Source organism: Armigeres subalbatus, chromosome 2 (genome assembly GCF_024139115.2).
Source record: "Armigeres subalbatus isolate Guangzhou_Male chromosome 2, GZ_Asu_2, whole genome shotgun sequence".
Classification (NCBI taxonomy): Eukaryota; Metazoa; Arthropoda; class Insecta; order Diptera; family Culicidae; genus Armigeres; species Armigeres subalbatus.
Genome location: NC_085140.1, coordinates 217,253,418 through 217,268,040, shown reverse-complemented (window position 1 = coordinate 217,268,040; position 14,623 = coordinate 217,253,418). Strand labels below are relative to the sequence as shown.

General features: G+C 38.9%; 1 protein-coding gene across 6 annotated transcripts in view; it reads right to left on the bottom strand.

The window, feature by feature from the left end:
• Positions 1-14,623, bottom strand: part of LOC134211662 (uncharacterized) — a 353,136-nt gene that overhangs the window by 237,132 nt on the left and 101,381 nt on the right. For 3 of the 6 annotated variants that reach the window (XM_062688770.1, XM_062688772.1, XM_062688771.1), the window contains exons 3-4: positions 10,597-11,650; positions 9,456-9,650 (exon numbers count right to left, since the gene is read on the bottom strand). In XM_062688770.1, the coding sequence (XP_062544754.1) occupies positions 9,456-9,650; positions 10,597-11,395 (994 nt within the window). In that variant the 5' untranslated portion in view covers positions 11,396-11,650. Of the gene's footprint in view, positions 1-9,455; positions 9,651-10,538; positions 11,651-14,623 lie in introns of those variants that run through there. The other 3 variants (XM_062688773.1, XM_062688774.1, XM_062688775.1) reach the window with 3 other exon arrangements.

Here is a 14,623-nt window from a genome sequence, read left to right as displayed (position 1 = left end):
GAATATTTGTTGGGTCTTTTTTATGATTGGTTCTCACTAAATGCCAGAGCTGTTATCACGAATTTGAATTACAAATAGACATATCACATTTCATAGCAGTTTACATTGTTCGACAAGAAAAGGTTTGCATTGGTAATCAGAAATTGTTGAATTATGTTAATGTATTGCTGTTTGTTTATAATTTTATTAATCACTGGAGAATGTAACGCAAACCTGACTCAAATCAACTTTGGGTATGTTTTCTGAATCAGAAAATCAGGCTCATATAAACATTTAATTTGTGGCCTTCTTTTTAGCTTTGGTTCATGTAAACAGGTAGGCAAAACACATGTTTAACTCTTTACAAAACAAATTCAAATTAGTCAAAAGGGTATTACGATGTGGCTATCATGATTATTACATTTTGTGATAAACGTTATAGCCGGATAAAAATTATGATATTTCAACTAATTTTACAAAATTAAAGATAAATGCCAACGCCGGCAACCTTGCCGGTAACTATGTTCATAGTTTGCGCTAAGATCATATTGCGAATCCTGCCACGTGTTATCTATTTAGCTGCCAATGGAATCGATAGTTTTTTTTACATTCCACGGTTTTATTTTTTAATTGAAGCAGATATTTAATACAGTGTGATATATTAGTGATAAGCAAGTAGTGACAAGTCTTCATAGTGGTGAACATTTTAAATTTGATGTGTCATACATCATAAACAGGAAAAACGGATGATCCACAACAGTATAGGTACAAGTGCTATTTGTGTGTTGCTTTCTTTAGCAATGCAATAATGGCAAGGATATCTGAGGTGCACAAGTATTTTAGCTGTTAATTCTTCAAATATTTCAACTTCAACGTTTCCGAGATGAGCCAGCCTAGGGTTGTCTCGTAAATAAAGACGGAGTTCTCGTATGTGTAGGTGTCAGAATAGAACGTGTTCGATCGTCGCTCTTACTAATTTAGCCTCACGTTAGTTATTTTTATTCAATAAATACATTTTATGTTTGTTGAATGATCTTTAGTTATCGCCGAAAATTTGTGAAGTTTGAGTTTGTGAACGGTCCGTCATGGTCAGTTTATTTTTTATTTTTTGGTCAAACATTTTTGTGTTTTGTATAGCAAGTAAAGCTTCATGCTGTAAGTGTTTGTGAAAGTTCTACATACAAGGAGCGGGTATGTTATTACATGTACAAATATCTATGCGAATATTTTTGACTTATCTCTTGAGTATCATTGTATCAGTATTGCTTCTCAATTAGTTTATATTGTGCATCTGTTCACTAGTGTGATTGGTTCCAGTTGACTGTTTGTGTAGTGTACAAATTGTGCTGTTAATACTAATATGTACATGATCGAACCGATCATGGCCAGAAAAACACCCTACTTATGGCACTAGTACATTATCACATGTACATTATCTACACAATGTTGAAAAATCAAATGGTCTCGTATTCTATTCTAGCAGACTCCTTTTATTTAGTCGCACAATTGTTCGATCTTTCAACTCGCGTCGGCCTACAAGTTCACAACGCTACCGTGAATCTTTGATTTTATTTATTCGACATTCGTTTTTTTTCCCTAAAAATTGTCTTTACGTTGATTTTGCCGTAGTGATCTATATCATCAAAATGGTAAGCTTTACAGCTTTGTTTAGAAAAAGATTCTGTATGTACACAAAATAGTATAATCTTAAATATTTGATTATGAAGACTTACTTCTCGCGAGCCCTTCTCACGGCTTATCGAAGGGGTCTGCTGACTTGCCGGCGTCCGGCTCTGAAAAGAGACCATCTGTTGTGCCAGGAAATGATCTGGAACTAGCGGTTAAACTCGCCGAGGGAGATGTCGATAACGAATTCTTCGATTCTTTGTTGCTGGAGCTAAGCAATATGCTAAGGTCAGTGCCTCCCCATGAATACCAGCCGTGTTTCAAAGGATCCGGATATTCATTGGGAGTCGGCTGGTTTCATGCTGTGAATAATACCAGCCTTGTTTGGCTTACACATTCGTTGAAGATCATGCAGGAGTCATGTATCATTCCTGAGTTTACTATGTCTCCTTTCATACCGGTACCACAACTAAGACGCACAATTTTTAGTGTTCCCAGCGTTCAGCGCTTGAGTAAAGATGGCCCAAGTATTGTGCTTCAAACGATCTCACGTCTTAATCGTAATCTTAACACGAAGTTTTGAAAAATTGTAAAAATTTTACCGTTGTCAAACGGAAAGTATTCGGTTATCGTCGCTAAGGACAAGAAAACTATAAATCAAATTGAAAGTCAATCAAACAAGATCTATTATGCGTTATCACAAGTTTACGTGAAAATTGATGCTAAAAATGAGTAACTTAAAATTGTACTCATGTAATCCATATCAATGAACTGAACCAAATTGAATTGTAAAGCATAGCGAGTTTAATACTGTAATCAAAAGAGAGAATTATCCGTATTGGTATCCTTGCGATTGCAGATTATTTCCAACATTGGAGTAAGTGTTACAAGGTTGAACGAACAGCAACGATCATATAATTATGTGGATATAGTTAACTGTTTATTTTCTATTCGTACAAATCGAGATTTACGTTTAGCATGCTTCATGCGTTACATAGATTGTACAGGTAAATGATGAAGTAGATTGTACGACAATTCCCCGAATAACAATTCCCCGAATGCAATTTCCCCGAATAACAATTCCCCGAATGTAACATTTCCCCGAATGGAACATTTCCCCGAATGTAACAATTCCCCGAATGTAACATTTCCCCGAATGCCTCCCTCTTTTATTTGAATATGCTGAATACGAAATGTGAGAAAATGCGTAAGATGGCCAATCCGGATATAGCGAGTTCGATTCCCGTCCCGGCCTAGAACGCTTTCGGGGGGAAACATACTTGGATCCTTGTGCATAGTGTATCCGTCGTACTCGGCACACAAGATACATACTCGTGCAACTGCTGCACATAGGAAAGCTTTCAATTTAATCCGTGCGAATGCTAAGAAACACCTAGTTGATCAGTAGGCCAAGTTCGAGATGGAAAGTAGAGTCATTGAAGAAGAATAAAACTAAACCGTGAAAGAAGGCAATGCTTTCTTTGAATGAACGCATCTGGCCGGTATAAGGCGAACTAAGAAGAAGCTTTCTTTAAATGAATACGTTTACTCGGTATGATGAAGCATCAGTACGGTTTAATGTAAAGGGGTAAGATAATGCCTTCTTTGAATGACGGCATCTGCCCGGTATAAGACAAATCGAGGAGATAATGCCTTCTTCCGGTACAAAGCGAAGGGAGGAGTTAATAAATTCTTCAAATTAACACATTTGGCCTGTAAAAGACAAAGAGGGTAGAAACTCGCTTCTTTAAATGAACTCGTTTGCCCGGAATAATGCAAATGGAGGAGATAATGCCTTCTTTAAATGATTTTATCTACCCGGTATTAGAAATAAGGAATATTTTTGGAAAAGAAGTCTTTCTCATATAATGCAAGGAGAGAAGATAATCAATTAACTGCTCCTATTATACACTACATTTATATGAGAAAATGCCAATTTGCTAATGGAACATTCTGCAAAATGGCATTCCTCCAAAAGTCATTCTGAAAGAGTATAATCCATCAAATGTCATACCACGAAAGTTACATGCCACCTAATGTTAAGGTTCCCCAAACACACGCGACGCGATTCTATCTCTTAGCGACAGCGATTCTGTCGCCGTTCGTATGGAAGTGTAAATCAAACATTGCCTGCAGCGACCCAACGATAGAATCGCTGCGACTAGTTGTCGCCGTCGCGGCGATGAAATCGCTTAGGTCTGGGGGAGCCTTTAATCCGCGAAAACGAAATCAGCCAAATGTTTTTCGGTGAATGTTTTTTTTCCTTTTTATTGAAGAGACTTTCATCCCCGAGCTGGTTCGCCTCTTGAGTGAAATGTTAAAAAATCGATACTCATTGCTTAACCTTCCGTGACTCCCCCCGATGAAAAAATGAAAACACCTTTGAAAAAAGCACGATTGTCGTTTACAAGAGCGGCGAGACTCCGTAAGAGATCCAGGACCATGAGAGTCCCAGAAGGTTAAGAAGGGATCTCATATATATTTTGCTTATTCTGGTCAAACTCGCCTACATCAAAATAAGAGATCACATTCATCCTTATTACGGACAAACACCAGCTCTCCAAAAGGGAAACTCATTAGACTTTGCCTTATTTCGAGCAAATGCCTGCTTCTGAAGAAGGGACCACATCTACCATTTCCTTACTTCGTGAAAATGCCTTATTTTAAAGAATGGATCACATCCCCCGTTTCCCTATTCCGAGAAGATACACACCAAAAAATTATGAATATTACAGGTGATGTATTTCAATAAAATGACACAAAACCACATGACATAAACAGAATCGTATATTTTTCAATGTCAGATGATTTAAAATTACATGTCACGGAGCCTAAACTCAGCACCCGTTGCAATGCACCTAACGCACATTAGACTCAATTAACAGATTAGCAGATTAGACTTAATTAACGACACAATTGAGCAGGCGATGTGGAAAATAATGAAGCCAACACCGATCGCAAGGAAAAGCCGAAACGCCAATGGAAGATGGAATGTTGAACAATTCGAACTACAGTCAATGACTTGATGCAGTGAAATACTTGTTCAGTGCAAATCGTGGAACCAGTTTTACTTCGATCATGCCTCTTTCAAGAAACGGAGATAGCTGAGTGGTAGCGTGCTGGGCTCTCACTCAGCGGACTCAGCGGATGTTCGATTCTCGTTCTGATCAATCAATTTTTTGTCAATAAAGTTGTGATGTAAAATTAAAGTATCCCCTAATTTTACGTCAAAAATGACGCTCGTATATGTCGGTGTCACAGCACCTAAAATTACATGATTATTTTTAGGTGTGTATATATCATGAAAGGAAGAATAAAATTCATTCTTTTATTAATCCGGGAAACAACCCAGTTTTAAAGGAGGAACACATTTATTATTGCATCATTCCGGAAGATGCATTATTTTTAAGAAGGAATCACATTCACCATTGCCTCATTCAGGAAAAACGCATTATTTTTGTGCAAACGGATTCACATTCACCCTTGCCTTATAGTTCTTAAGAAGGGATATACAGGAGAGGATTTTGATGTCAAAGATAGAAATTTACCCAAACGCTATCAGTCAGAATTACTGTTCGCTATTTAACTTTTTCAGAAAATGCAGCCGTTGTTCGAATATTTCAGAAAAAAAATACCTCGGAAACACTTAACTCTAATATCTAATATCTTTTCAATTTATGAACACATTTTTGAGGATCAAGAACAAGAAGACACTCTATAACGTATCTTTCAACGCTGCTCTGTTCGGACGCATACAATCGATCGCAAAGTTATTTTTGCAAGAGATACTTTCTTTTCGGGGAATTGTTTCATTCGGGGAAATGTTACATTCGGGGAAATGTTACATTCGGGGAAATTGCATTCGGGGAATTGTTACATTCGGGGAAATTACATTCGGGGAATTTGCATTCGGGGAATTGGTTTTCGGGGAATTGTCGTACAATCGATGAAGTAGGCTTCATTAGGCGAGGCACAAATCTCCCACCTTGAGGGGAACGTGCCAATTGAGCCGACATTCTGATACCTGATACCGGATAGGTGTCTCGTAAATAAAGACATATTAGGTATCAGGTATCAGAACGTCGGCTCAGGAGGCACGTTCCCCTCAATTTGGGAGATTTGTCCCATCGCCTTCACTGGCCTTTCTCATCATTTACCTGACGGAAAAAGAAGTGAAAACGGGAAAGGAAGAGGAAGTGAAGTTGGAAAGGAGAATGGAACAGGTTTCTGGAGAAGGAGGATACCATCAATAAAACGCAATGAAACGCGAAGCATAAAATATACTGGATAAGTTACACAATGCAAATGCACATGATATACCATTTATAGGAAAGCCAATTATGAAGACTCACACGCATTCAGCTAGGGACTAAATAGAGGTGTCACAAAAACACTGAGTACGTAACAATGGACGAACGTCAAAAACGAAACACAGAGTGCACTGTGAAAAACGCATAATGCGAAACCATATAGGTGACAATTTGTTGAAAAACTAAGTAAAAAAACATATTCATAACCCCACTCTTATTTAACCTCACGTTGAGATTGAACAAGAATAGCGGAAGCCGAACGTCAAGACCGAAACACAGAGTACACTGTGAAAAACGCATAATGCGAATCCATATAGTTGACAATTTATTGAAAAACTAAGTAAAACACATATTCATAACCCCACCCTTATTGAACCTCACGTAGAGATTGAACAAGAGTAGCCGATTATCTCGAAGAAGTAAAAAGTCAACTACGCCATAGCTCCGGTTAGCGCAGCGAGGGCTAAATACTGTGAAGGGGGCCCTGGTGCTTCACAGGCTCCGTTTGCGGTTAGGTTCTTATTAGACCCCCCTGACCATTCATTACTAGGCACGGTAAGCATAAAGCCGCATCACACCGAGAATTGGGGGTCACCTGTACGGTGGACTTTTACCACTGTAACAGGCAAACCGTAATGTTATTCTTAGCCAGATAACCAGCTGCCGACACCACACGGCTATCTAGGCTGTTCGTGGAGAGAAGTTGACATTGACTTTACGTCAACTCTCAATGTGGCCGAACAGCCCAGGCTTCATTAGGCGATGCACAAACCTTCCACCTTGAGGGGAACGTGCCAATTGAGCCGACATTTTGATACCTGATCCCTGATAGGGTTGTATAATAAAGACATAAAAAAACTTGATTTGAAATTCACGTAAAAAAGGGGTCACAGTGTATCTAGTATAGTGTCACAATATGTGAAGAAATGTGAAGTATCATGAGAAAACAGAAACCATTCGATTTTGGCAACATAAATGCTCCGAACGTGTTGTACTTTACTTTAAGTTGTGTGCTTGGATCTGAGTTGCGTGCGTAATTTTGGTTGAATTATGAAAATGTTGTTAAGATTGTTCACACTAGTCGCATCCGGCCAATGCTGTATTTTATCCTATCTTGTATGACAAGCACAATTGATATATTATGCCAGGAGAGCGAGGAAGTTTCTTACGCAAAAATAACTTTAACCGGATCTCGATTAGGAATCGAAATTAGCATCTCTGGATTATCAGCCCTACACTTCAAGTCGCGAAACTGAATATTGATAGTCTAGTTTGATTAGTGCATACCGAATTCTAAAATTCAGGTATTTAATATTTAATGTCGTTTTGCCTATTGCCTTTGTCTATTCCTATTATTTCTACCCGGCATGAATAATGAGATATTGGATACATTCGAGGAGAGGCAATTTGTATTTTGCTTTGTCTTTAGAAGGAGTGCATAGAAAGAAAAATAATTGATCCTTTGCTTTAACGAGGTGAAAATGCTCCGCAATCTCCAACTCTATAACCAAGAAAATAATTAACATCTGGTTAGATTTTCCACTGTCGAGTTACTAGGATCAGTTCGCGGTAAAAGGTTTGATTTACTCTACCATATTCAAGAAGGTTCCAAAGCTGAAGAAAATACTGAAGGGTTAATCAAAAACAAGCCTAAATAAGCAACGCGACCGTTGCAAATAACGCACACCCATCTCATGTTTCGACTAACTTTCACTGGTAGGCAAAAAAAATAATAAAAAGTATATTGTTCTCGAACAGTGAAAACGTATAAAAACGTTGATGAAGCAATTTTATTTTTACAGCATACTTACGCTGGAGGACAGAAAATCCACAAATTATGCCAACAATGCTTTACAATTCCAAGACGCTGGAAAGTTTATCTGTAAGAATCTCTGATAGAAGCTTTGAGTAGTCAGATCATCTAGGGTGCGGATCAATTTCTTTTACTCAAGATATTTAGAACTTTTTTTTATTGCTACTAAAGTCATTTAACTACCAAATGAAATCGAATCACAGAGCAAACGTTAAAATTTAAATTATGAATACAAAATGAATGTTTGTGCTAACTAATAAATTTCGGGCGAAACGAAGTTCGACGGGTCTCCTAGTTTCCAATAAAAATTACATACAACTTAGAAATTCCCTCAGAACTTCCAGAACCTTCAGAACAGCCAAGGAATTCCTTAGGAAATTCCTGAATAAATGTATCAAGAAATTTCTTGAAAAGTTCTTCCAATTTTTTTTAATTGCTTTAAAAAAATAGTCGGAGATTCCTTTAAGAAATGTTTTAGGAATTGCTTGAGAAATTCTTTTTGAAATTCCTTCGAAAATACTTAGGAAAAATGTTTTGGAAATACCTTCAGGAATACCTATAGCAATTGTTTTAGGAATCATTTCGGTAATGATATGTATCAGGAATTTCAGCAAGATTTGTTCCAAGTATTCCTTTGATCATTCTTTCAGTTATTTATTCGGAGGTCCCTCCAGTAATTCTTGAAATTCTTTGTGAGGTAGAAATTCTTGGAATTCTGTCGAAATTTCCTTCAGGAATTTCTTCAGATCTTCCTGACGGAACTTCTTAAAAATTTCATGCAGGAATTTCATCGAAAAGTCCTTTGGAAATTTCTTCGGACATTCCTTCGTAAAATCCTTTAGCAACACATCCACACACTCCTTTATGCCATCAGACATTTATTTAGGAATTCTTTGGAGAATCTCTTCAGAAATTAATTCTGACATTCTTTTAAAAATCATTAAAGATTTCATTAGGAAATTTAATCTCGAAATTGCGCAGTTATTGGGTGGCAGCCAATCAACGCAAGGATGTGCAAGCTGAGGCCATTTTTTCCACTACAGCATCTTCAACTTGCACTGCCCACACGAAGGATGACTCGACGAGAGTTGTACTATGCACAATTGGAGCATACATACAATGGATGCTTACCGCGAGACGTGCTAGTGGTTTTTAGGTGTTACAAGAGGCATTATATTTGTTATAATAAAAAATTCTCATAAATTATTTGAAACAATTTTTTTCAGAAAAGATTAATGTGTGTATCTTTGATATCTTTTATATCTGATAACATCCAAAACATGATACGGAAACTGCCAATATAATGATTTTTTATCAAATACCAATAATATTGTTCATTATTTAGGAAAGCGTTTTATTGCCATGACATTATTTATGATACGCCTATTATTGGCAGGTAATTCCACAACTACGTGAGAGGATTTTCTGTTTTCCTGCTAGTCTGCTGTCAGTAAGCTTTTTTGAACGAACCCCAAAACGAACCTTTCCACCCTTTTGTTCGATTACACGACTAGTAGTGCGGAACATGCATGGCCGTTCTTATCCATTCGAAATACTTCAAATAACTCTGCTTTCCAAAAATATCTCCACCCAACCAGTCAAGTGTCAGCGATGAATTGAACTGCCATGGAGGGAAATAATTTCGAGCAGATAAGGGATTGACATCTATTATGATGGATCTTTTCCAGTGCCAGAGCTTGTGCGACCAATTCAATCGGAACACTTACCCGTTTTTACTAGCTTAAAGGTGACGCTATTGTGGGATTTGAGTGCTTCGTTTAGGCCAGGATGACCTAAATCCTTTAGGACCCCTCCAGAGGAAGACATGCTTCCCCCGAGAGGTTGCTGCGACACCGAGACGATGCTCAGTGTCGTGCCTCCTCGTTTGCTGCTAAATATACTACGATGGGATTTTGATGACTCTGGAAGTAAAAAGCGAAAAAAGCAAAAGAAATGGTTCCGATAAAATACATGCCATTTATTTACTCATTGATTCTGTTAACGTCTGTTTACAACACAGCTGGAAAGATGTTAATGATGCCATAAAAGCGAAAAGTTAGAGCTCAAAAGCGTTTATGGTACGAACTGCCGGGAAAATTCCTGCTAACCGAGAGGCCGACAAGAAGCAACAGGGGAAAACACGAGAAAGTAATGCACAAGGCGGGACCATGATGGGACACTCTGTTTTCGTATCTGTACATATTTTCTGTAGATGGATTATTATGGTGCACCCACCCTTGTCACGAAGTCAGAAGGCAAGTCGAGGTTAGTAGCGTCTCAAAAATTACCTTTAATTTTCCACTGAATTATGTTATCTGATCATGGGTTGTTGAACGCTGTAAAAGTTATCATGATAATAACCTTGTTGGGTATTTTCCCAAAACGATGGAGTTGCGGCAGCCCATTAATAGATAATGAAATAATCACATAATCGTGAGCGTAAACTTTATGAGTTGGTTGTAAAGCAAATATTTCTATGTAGCGGTGAATTAAACGAATATAATGGATCTAGTTATTGACATTTGGCTGATTGCACTTTATCTTCAGTACATTTAATAATTATTAAATATGCCTCAAATCTAATTGGGCTCATAGTCATTTTTGAAATACTATTGCAGATTTACAAATATATTCTGTATTTGTACAATTTAGTCCTTTCTGATAGTCATGATAAATTTCCATTTTAGTTTCATATTGCAAACAGAGGATGTAAAGCGGGTAGCTCAGCGCAGTTAACGGCAAAAAAAGTTACTGTCCTTTACTTCATCAAATGTTAGCCACCAAACACACTCTATCAAGGGAAAACTCACTCTAGGATTAGGCAAAAAAGAATGACAACCAATAAAGTTGTTCAGGGGCACCTGTCACCTTTCTGGGACTCTTCAAATTCGAGATCGGCACTTTTGGCACCGATGGGTGATTTGGCTTTTCGGAAGAATCCAACGGAACGCTGCTGGAGGGCAGGAGACTCACAGGTATTCCATGGACCTAACTCACAGGACTCGGCACTTGCTGGGGGAGGCTTTTCTTTCTTCTCGAGCGAATATACCGTTTCGCCAGATTCAAAGAAAGCATCGAAATTACGCTGTCGGAGGTTTTCACGAGTGAACACTGGATTTGAGACGTGTATCAGCAAATCTTCCCGGATTCGGGCAGACTCGCTTGGCTCAACGGAGGAATGTGGTCGCAGTCGTCCTAGCTTAAGGTGGAGCCTGGATTTGGATTTTTCTTTCCCCTTCGCTGGTGAGGTAGTGTTTGGTCTTGGTACCGCTGGAGGTGCCGTGGAAAGGGGGTTGAAGGGGATGCTGGCGCTAAACTCTCGGCTCACATAGTTTACAGTCGCATCGGTGTCGTAGAAAGGACTGGAATCGTCGTAGTCGTAAATTCTATCGTCCGGTGAAAAATTGACACTAGGCTCCGGGCTTCTGTCTCTAGGTGCAAGTGTCGGCGGGGTGCGCGGTACGGAGGAGGACGTGCGGGATGGTCCTTGGATCCGACTGGGATCATTTATCTGCTTGGGGGACAGGATGGTGGCGGAAGAAGGCCTATTGCCGATGGGGACAAGTGGCTCTCGCAAGTTGTCCAGAGTTGGTCGAGGTGGTACTCTCGGTACGGCGATTCCGTATGTCAACAATATTAATTCTTCGGCCGGAAATATTACGTACATTCCTGGCCCCCACGGAGCATGGCGAATTTATCCCGCTTACACTGGGATACCATTCATTTGCCTAACGTTTTCTCTCAGGCACTGAATGAAAACTTGTCTTCGATCCACCCACTTTATATTTGTTCTATTAGAAACTACTTATCATATATAAATAAAGAATGAAACGATTCAATACATGATAATAACCTTATTATTCACATTGCACTCGCGGACTATGATGCGTTCATGTTGAATAGAAGTATCAATAAATTCAATCTGCAAAGAAAAAGAGAAAAAAAAAATCAATTAATAAATCATTAGGTTGAAAGTTGCAAAACATTTAACACAAATAAAATAAGTGTAATGGAATTTCTCTTTTAAACATTCCGTAAGCCTAGTACACGGTATACTAAAACAAGGAGCCCATCGGTAAGCTAAAATGTATATTTACTTGAGCTTGTCATGAGGGCGGAAAACGAGCTTAGAATCCGAGGACTGTGACTTCGTTGAAGTTCAGCTTAGACTGACTGCACATATCTGTAGTTGCAACTCTGTGATTGTCCAGAATCAGTGAAATTTCACAATGAATAATCTGAACAGATGACTGGGATTGTGAAGACCAAGATCCCGTCCTTAGAATCTGTTAAAAAAAGGTAAAAGAATTTGTTGAAGGGTAGGCATCATTGGATCTGGATCCACACTAACAAATGTGCTTTTTATTGCTTAGTCATTTTTTCTTGATGGAAAGTTCATCACTTAAACCCATCAAGTGATTGTATTATTGTAATGTTTTAAGAGGGAGAAGAAATGCCTTCAATCTGGCTTGATGGCCCATATGTTCTTTCCACAAGAAGAAGCACAAGATCGATTGTGCCAACTATCGAGGTATGATACTTCTCAATACCACCTACAAGATACTCTTTCGAATTATGTTTTGTAGACATTGCCCATTTGCGGATACAGTGATACAGATAAAGCTGCTTTCGACCGAGTAAATCATCGTATGCTACTTGGCAAACTTGAAAAGTTGAGAGTTTTCACTGCGTGTTGGTTTAGATCTTACCTGACGGTTCGAAAATTGCGTGTGAAAGTAGGATCATCGCTTTCGGATCCCTTCGTCTTCTTCTTCATTGGCATTACATCCTCCCACTGGGACATTGCCGCCTCGCAGCTTAGTGTTCATTAAGCACTTCCACAGTTATTAACTGCGAGGTTTCTTAGCCAAATTACCATTTCTGCTTTCGTAAATCATGAGGCTGACACGATGATACTTTCATGCCCAGGGAAGTCGAGACAATTTACAATCCTAAAATTGTCTAGACCGGCACCGGGAACCGAACCCAGCCACCCTCAGCATGGTCTTGCTTTGTAGCCGCGCATCTTACCGCTAGGCTAGGCTAAGGAGGGCCCCGGATCCCTTCGGTAGTAATCTAGGACCATTATTATTTTCGATATTTGTTAACGATGTGACACTGGTGCTACCACCTGTAGTGAGACTGCTCTATGCTGACGATGCAAAACTTTACATTGTTGTCAACAGTCTTGAAGACTGCATTCAACTACAAATGCTTTTAACCCGTTGAGAGGGGTGGTGCGTGCGAAATTGCTTGTCACTCAGGGTCTGTCTCATTTGGAGAATTAAACTTAAAAGTGACAGTTCGAAAATTAAAAAATCACCCCGTTATAAGAATGGCTGGTGCTACCCAGCAATTCCAATAGGACATCGATGGAAAATGATTCGATATCTGTCAAAAGTAATCTTGCTCTGCGAGCAGGGTTATTTGATAATTATTGAAATGTCACTTTTAAGTTTAATTTCAGTTTAATTATCCAATTGAGACAGACCCTCAGTATCGATAAATGTCAGACAATAACGTTCAGCAGAAAACGAAAACCTATCATCTATAACTACATGCTGTCTGGAACAGTTCTACGATAACGTGATGGCCAACATTTCACTCCTTATGAAAACCGCTGTCGGTTGCTTGGACTGGATACTTTAGATGCTCGACGCCGTGTGGCACAGGCCATGTTCGTAACGAAAAAAATGAAAAATAAATTTCCCCATACTAATTTGCAAGCAAATTTGAAACGCCTTGTACCAAATCAGTCTTAATCCAAATGAGCTAAAATTTTCGGAGGACACTCAGAACATGTTACAGAATCAAATAAGCGTTGTGGAGCAAAATAGATGTGGGGCCCTCCTTAGCCGTGCGGTAAGACGCGGCTACAAAGCAAGACCAAGCTGAGGGTGGCTGGGTTCGATTCCCGGTGCCGGTCTAGGAAATTTTCGGATTGGAAATTGTCTCGACTTCCCTGGGCATAAAAGTATCATCGTGTTAGCCTCATGATATACGAATGCAAAAATGGTAACTTGGTTTAGAAACCTCGCAGTTAATAACTGTGGAAGTGCTCAATGAACACTAAGCTGCGAGGCGGCTCTGTCCCAGTGTGGGGATGTAATGCCAATAAGAAGAAGAAGAAGAAGCAAAATAGATTTTTTGAACCACCCAAATGAGTATTTTCGAAACAGTGGAATGAAACATTGTGTTGAAATGCTTCAGAATATTTCCTATACAAACTTGAGTGTCCAAATTAAGAATGCGTCCGAAATTTGAATTAGCACGGTATTCTGTTCATCTTTCAAGGTAAACAAAACCCTTTAGGAATCCAAAACAAATGTCACTCGCATTTTCAAGGGCACCCTACTCAAAACGGAATCAACGGACAAATAACTTTTTTTTATTTTTTCACGCATACTGCGACGCAGCATAGCTAATAAAAATAGAATAATAAAAATGACAGTTGTGCGTTGCTCACGTATTGAGTGGGGTGCCCTTGAAAACGCGAGTGACATTTGTTTTGGGTTCCGGGAGGCTTGTCCTTAACAGTTTCCCAGTACTACATAGAAGGCCACGTGCAACACAGTTGGCCGTGACGGCTTTATTACAATCTTGTTAGCTCTGGTTCCTATAGATGCGATTCTCGCTGATGCTTTTCAATGGGATTATTGAAACACAGCTGCAAATACTAGTAGAAAGCCGATATAAATCCAGATATTTGAATAATACTTCATCGAGTTTAAGGAAATTCTAAACCGATATTGAATAAAGGATCGGTCACATCTACGTTTTGCAATTTTAAGTGATCCATACGAAATCTTCAATTAGAACTCAGTTCACTTTTGAAAATTCCACTTAGGCCGATACAAATATTAAATTTATTTTATGTCATCACCACCCGCCCCAC